The sequence below is a fragment of the Microtus ochrogaster genome, linkage group LG1, assembly GCF_000317375.1.
Source record: "Microtus ochrogaster isolate Prairie Vole_2 linkage group LG1, MicOch1.0, whole genome shotgun sequence".
Classification (NCBI taxonomy): Eukaryota; Metazoa; Chordata; class Mammalia; order Rodentia; family Cricetidae; genus Microtus; species Microtus ochrogaster.
This window is the reverse complement of record NC_022027.1, coordinates 4,907,156-4,913,462: the sequence shown is the minus strand read 5'-3', so window position 1 is coordinate 4,913,462 and position 6,307 is coordinate 4,907,156. Positions and strand designations below refer to the sequence as shown.

At 46.1% G+C, this 6,307-nt stretch overlaps 1 protein-coding gene across 7 annotated transcripts in view; it reads right to left on the bottom strand.

Moving 5' to 3' along the window:
- Nwd1 (NACHT and WD repeat domain containing 1) overlaps window positions 1-6,307 on the bottom strand; it is a 78,967-nt gene that overhangs the window by 36,052 nt on the left and 36,608 nt on the right. For all 7 annotated transcript variants that reach the window (XM_013350728.2, XM_026785209.1, XM_026785210.1 and 4 more), the window contains one exon: window positions 5,010-5,168. In XM_013350728.2, the coding sequence (XP_013206182.2) occupies window positions 5,010-5,168 (159 nt within the window). The remainder of the gene's footprint in view (window positions 1-5,009; window positions 5,169-6,307) is intronic.

The window sequence follows — 6,307 nt, the reverse complement described above, 5'->3', positions numbered from 1 at the left end:
ACACCCCACACACCCATCAGACACATCCCACACACCCTTCAGACACACCCCCACACCACCAGACAACCCCACACCCATCAGATACCCCACACACCTATCAGACACACCCACACACCCATCAGACACCCCACACACCTATCAGGCACCCCACACACCCACCAGACACACCCATCATGCACACCTATCAGACACACCACACACACACACATCAGACACACCCCACATGCCCATCAGACACACCACACACACCCATCAGACACATCCACACCCATCAGACACACCCCACACATCAGACATACATTTCAGATACATCAGATACACATATCACATCAGACACATCAGATACATATACCACACACACATCATACACACAACAGTCAAGGATACCCCCTGGACACACCCATAGGACACACCCAGAGGTGTGGCTTGCCAAACTCTAAACTCAAATACTTTAAAAAACTGAATCTTTTTAAATCCCAGCATGACAGAAGCAGAGGGAGCAGATCTCTGAGTTTGAGGCCAGCCTGGTGAGTTCCAGGATAGCCAGGGCTTCACAGAAAGACCTTGACTTGAAAAACCAAAAACAAAAACCACCCACCTTTTCTTTGAATTGTTTGACAGTTTAACTCTTTAAATTTCATTTCACTTACTCTGTTTGTGTGTGTGTGCACGTACACAGATGCACATATACCCTGGTGCACTGTGGGGGTCAGAGGACCTGTGGGAATCTCCTTACTTTTCCAAGCACGTGGTTCGCAGGACTGAACTCAGGTTGGCAGCGTTGGCAGCACGTGTCTTTCTCTGCTGAGCCACGGAGGTGGCTCTCCACTCTACTTTTTAGGTAAGATCTCTCATTGAACCTGAGCTCACATAACCAGTCAGGCCGGAGTCCGCCTGACTGAACCCTAACTCTGGTGCTTGCTGCTCCGCTGAGCTTTGAAGTGGGGCTAGGGCTCTGAACTCAGGTCCTCAGGATTGTGTGGCAACACTGTCCTAGCTCTGCCATGTCCCAGGACCTACGTCTTCCTCTTCCTCTTCTTCTCCTTCTCTTCTTTTTTTTTTTCCTTTTGGCACAGGGTCACAGCTGAGGCTAACTTTGAACTCCCGATTTTCTTCCTCTACTTCCTGAGGTTGGGATGACAGGCCTGCACCTCCAACTCCATTTTCACTCTTCTGATCTATTCTTGCTTTGGGTCACCAACTCCTTAGGTTATCTCAAGTTGCAAGAACACAGTGCCCTGTGGTGTTTGGCTGCCCTGGTGCCAACAGGATCCCGCAGAACGGACCTGAGACAATGATCAACCAGACCGTGCTGCACCAGGGCAGCTCCGCTTTCCTTTGTTCCTCCCCTGTGAGCTCCATGACTACAGTGAACAGCTCACATGGACAGTGTTAGCACAGAGGCACACCTTGGTCATGTCCCTTGGGAACCTGTGCTTTTAAACCTTACCCTTACACCGACTCGGTTACATTGATGTGTTTGCGTGATGGTGTGCTTTGGCAGGGCCCACTAAGGTGTTCGTTTCACGCAGGGACCCCACCTACAGCGGATCGGTTCTCTCCCACCTGCAATGAGTCTGCTTTCTTGTTCACTGGTGACTTTGAGTCTCCAGTTTTCTTTGTTCCAAAGACCTGCAAATGTCTATCTTCTTTCTCTCTTTAAAAGCCCCGTTTGCTTGCTACAACGTGTGAGTCAGAGATGAAAAGGCCGGCTTTCTCTCGCTCACTTTTCATTTCACTTTATGTGTGAATATAAGCTAGTTTTAACTCTGCATTGCGTGTGAATATGTGTGTGCAACTTAAGTTCAACCATGTGTATGTGTCCATGTTCTCACTGTTAAAGAAAACTGTTTTAAGCAGTCCCAACAAAGTCTGTTCATTGTATCTCCTTCTAGACAAAAATATAACAAGTCTTAAATATTTTAAACTAGTATGTGCTTTTAGATGATGATAAAAATGTGGTTAGATCTGTTACAACATACTTTCTGATTCAACTCTGCTTTAACATGCATTCTACATGGTTCTAAAGATCTATTCACATGAACAAAAGCTAATGGACATTCCTGCAAGCCAGTCTTCACTACTGTCAGTTTTTACTGTTAAGCTTCCACAGCAAATTTCCTTCTTTACCTCTTTGTCCTGCTAAGTTAAAGTCAGCTGGAGGATTCTGGGTAAAGCACTCCTCCACAGCCTCTCCGCGTGGACCCAGCTCTCCAGGCAGATCCTGCTCTAATGTCACTAAAGTCATAATTTTTATCTACCCAACAGACAGCTTTCAAACGCTGAGATCTGGGGGATGTGGTATTTAAATGTTTAATTTAAAAGGCTTTTCATAACAGAGAGAAAGGTTAGCTCCTAGAAGCAACCCCTAGTTCCTCCAAAGATGGCTGGGTCCAGAAGAACCTCCGCCTGAAGCTTGCTTCTCAAGTAGCAGCGCTAGCCACTGACAAACCTGCCTTTCACCTCAGCCGCTGCAACCTCTTCAGACCGTGGACAACAGGACACTGGGGAATCAACTGCCTCGTTGACCAGGACAAGGCGGGCTGGTCTTCTACAAACTCCTAATCCACAGATCTTCTGAAGTCTGGCAGGCCCTGAGCTGCCAGCCAAAAGATGGAGGTTGCCCTACGCCATCTCAACAATCGTGGAGGGTCCCTGGGGTGGCTCTTTAGGCAGCCAATCAAATAAATTTTGTAAATCACTAACTCAGGTAAAATTTATCCTTCTCAAGATCTCTAAAGCAGTTTGACGACTGGTAGCTTTGCCAGTGCCTTCTCAGTTCTCCGTGTACAATTCAGGTCCCGGGCCTCACTCTTCTAGAGCTAATGTCAAGTCTAGACACCGTTAACCTCGTACCAGGCCCAGGTAAGAAATGAACTCACACAACAGATTTCCCCTACATGTCAAGGTGACGCCATGGTGATGGGAGGAACAAATGCAAAGCTTCAGATGTGAGGAGCCAAGAATGTTTAAGGGTTTAAGAGGGCGTTTTAAGGGATCCTCATGCAAGTTATGAAGTCGAGGATAAGAATGTTCCAGAGTATGAGAAAGGGACCTAAGGTGTGTAATGCAAGTTATGAAGTCTGAGGATAAGAAGCTTAGGTGATGACAAAGGCAAGGCGGTGTGAGGCCCTGGAAAGAAAAAAACACGCTCCGGATCCCTCTCTCATTATGCTACTGTTATATGAGGACTCCAAGGGTCCACAGTCTTAATACTAACCAATAAAATTCGAAAAAGCCATTTGTCTGACAGAGTGCTACCATGATCATGACTGCAAGCTCGGGATTTTAAATTCTCTTTGGTTGTCTTCTAACTATAAACTTAAAAGGTACTTTTCATTGTGCAAAAAACTTTGTTGCTGGGCTGGAGAGATGACTCAGAGGTTAAGAGCATTGCCTGCTCTTCCAAAGGTCCTGAGTTCAATTCCCAGCAACCACATGGTGGCTCACAGCCATCTGTAATGGGGTCTGGTACCTTCTTCTGGCCTGCAGGCATGCACACAGAATATTGTATACATAATAAATAAATATTAAAAAAAACAAAAAAACTTTGTTGCTGAGCAGTGGTGTTGCACACCTTTAATCCCAGCATTCTAGCAGCAAAGGCAGGCGGATCTCTGTGAGTTCAAGGCCAGTCTGGTCTACAAGAGCTAGTTCCAGGACAGGCCCCAAAGCTACAGAGAAACCCTGTCTCCAAATCCAAACCAAACATTTGTCACCGTCATTTCTAACACAAGTATACTGCCCTTTCTATAAAACAAATTTCAGTGCAGATTATAAACAGTGGAAATGCTAAAGTGTCTAAAACTTAGGTTTTCACAAACTCAAAGAACTCTTGTAAGTTCCAGCGGTCGACTTGGAAGATTTGCCTCAAACAGGTCAGATGTACCCCTCCCTCAACTACCAGACCCTAAGAGTCCAAGCCTCCCCACTTTTCCCCAGTCCTGACACCCTCCCACTCAATCACCAGGACCTAAAGAAAAAAAAATTCTCTAAACTTAACCTTGTCCTCTGCTCTGCCAGCACTCACCATGTCTAAGAGACACTGGACAGTTCCTCAGAGCCTGGACAGCAGTGAAACAACCCTGGATGTGGCAGCACCTGAGCTTTCTCAGGTCCCCCCAAAGATGATGGACACACCCCAGGTCAGGAGGAAGCAGACTCGAGAACTCGATGCCCTTGCTCCCTTAACCTACCACACCTAACTCCTCACCTTTTTAATAGAAAAGAAGGGAGGAATGTTAGCATCAAGGCACATCTTGGCCCTGCCCCTTGGGAACTAGGCACAGTGTGTTACACCCTGCACCCTGTATCATGCCTGCATGCATGGCAGACAGGTACTCTGTCCCTTTAAGAGAGAAGCCCGCCCCTTCCCGCTCTCTTCCTTTCTGCCACTTTCGCTAAGGAGGCAGCTTTCTGTCTCTTTCTTCTTTTTCTCCCCCCTGCATCTCTCTGTCTCTCTGTCTCTGTCTCTCTCTCTCTTCCCTTCCTACTGCATTCCAAATTCTATAAGTTAGTACTAAAGGAGATGTCATGGGATTAAACAAGAAAGTGACACAGTAGGTAGACAGAGAGAGACACATACAGATGGGTAGGTGGGTGGGTGGGTGGATGGATGGGTGGGTGGATGGGTGCGTGGGTGGGTGGATAGATGGATAGGTGGGGTGGGTAGATGGACGGGTGGGCAGATGGATGGGGTGGATATGTGGGTGGGAGGGTTGGTGGATGGGTGGGTGGATGTATGGATGGATGGGTTGATAGAGACATACAGACGGTGGAAGGCTGGGCGGGTGGGTGAATGATGAATGAACGGAAGGTAGGGACTGGTAGGTAGATGGGGAAATGGATAGACAGGTGGATGAATAGAAGGAGGAGCAGATGAGTCAATGGTTGATAAATGAAGGTTACGTTGGTGAAAAATCAACTCGCAGTCCCCTGGGAAGAATGGGTTTCTGAGGTTTCTGGAGAGCAGCACAGAGCATACCCTCTTATTGGGCCAGGGCACTCACCCATCCCTCGGAGCTCCACAGCAGGGCGGCACAGCTGGAGGGCTTCTCTGACCAGATCAACCTCAGGAGAGTTCATGTGAGGGGCACACATGTCAAAGTCATCCAGCAGGTCCTCAATGCCCCCAGAGATGCCCCTACAGGAGATCCAGCTCATGTTCCCTGTGGAGGACAAAGAGTGAGGAAAGTCGGAGCCCTTGCTTCCTGCTGGCTCATTCTGAGGGTGGGAGGATGGCTGCCCTTTCCTCCTCGGGTTCTGGAACTCTGAAGTCTGGAGGGCATTGAGATGTGGTTGATAGAACATGGCCTCCATACCAGAAGGTGATGACACCTCTACCTACAAGTATGACTCAAAAATGTCTCCAGGATTTGCCAAGTGTCTCCTAGAGGAAGAATGTCCTTTGAAAATCACAGGTGGGTGGGAAAATAAGTGGATGAAATAGCTATGTAGACATCCAGCCACCAGCCACCCACCTAACCATCTATCCATCCACGCACCAATCCATCCATTCTTCTACTTGTCTACCTATTCATGCACTCATCTGTCTACCAACATACACATTCGTCCATCTATTCATAAATACATGCACACATACACACCATCTATTATCCCATCTATCTATCTATCTATCTATCTATCTATCTATCTATCTATCTATCTATCTATCTCAGAGAGTCTGGATTATGTACATTGTGTTTTCTTTAAAATTTTTGACTGTGAAGGAGCTAAGTACAGAGAGACATTTCATTACATGGGCTGCCAAGCTAAACCAGAATGGATATAAGGGTATTACAATTTCAAAATTTGGTTCTAAGGATATGATGCTTTGGAAAGGGTCTTCTTTTGTTTTCACAGAGGACCAGACCCTGTGGATTGATTCTATCCCAATATGGTATGATAGACCATGACCTCCTGAAAGGTTGCTGTGAACACCCTCAAAAAATTACTTCACTCAACTGCTGACTGAGATGACCCTGGCACACAGGTTACACCATGAAAGATCTGATTAACAGCGCCCCCATTCAGCAGGAAGCAGTTTGGAGAGAAAAAACTGCACCCATGTTCCCAAATATTGCTTATAAATGTTCTTTTACATTTAAAGGGGGATATGATATAAATATGAATAATTTGCATTGGTGTGGATTTTAAGGTCAATTTTGTTATATGTATATGCATATTTCTAATCTTGATTAAGGTATTGTGATTGTGTAGTTCATTTTTAAAATGTAATGTATAATAGGAAATATAGGTTGCTAATGGATAATCATCGATAATAGTAAAGCTTGTAGTCATGTTAGTT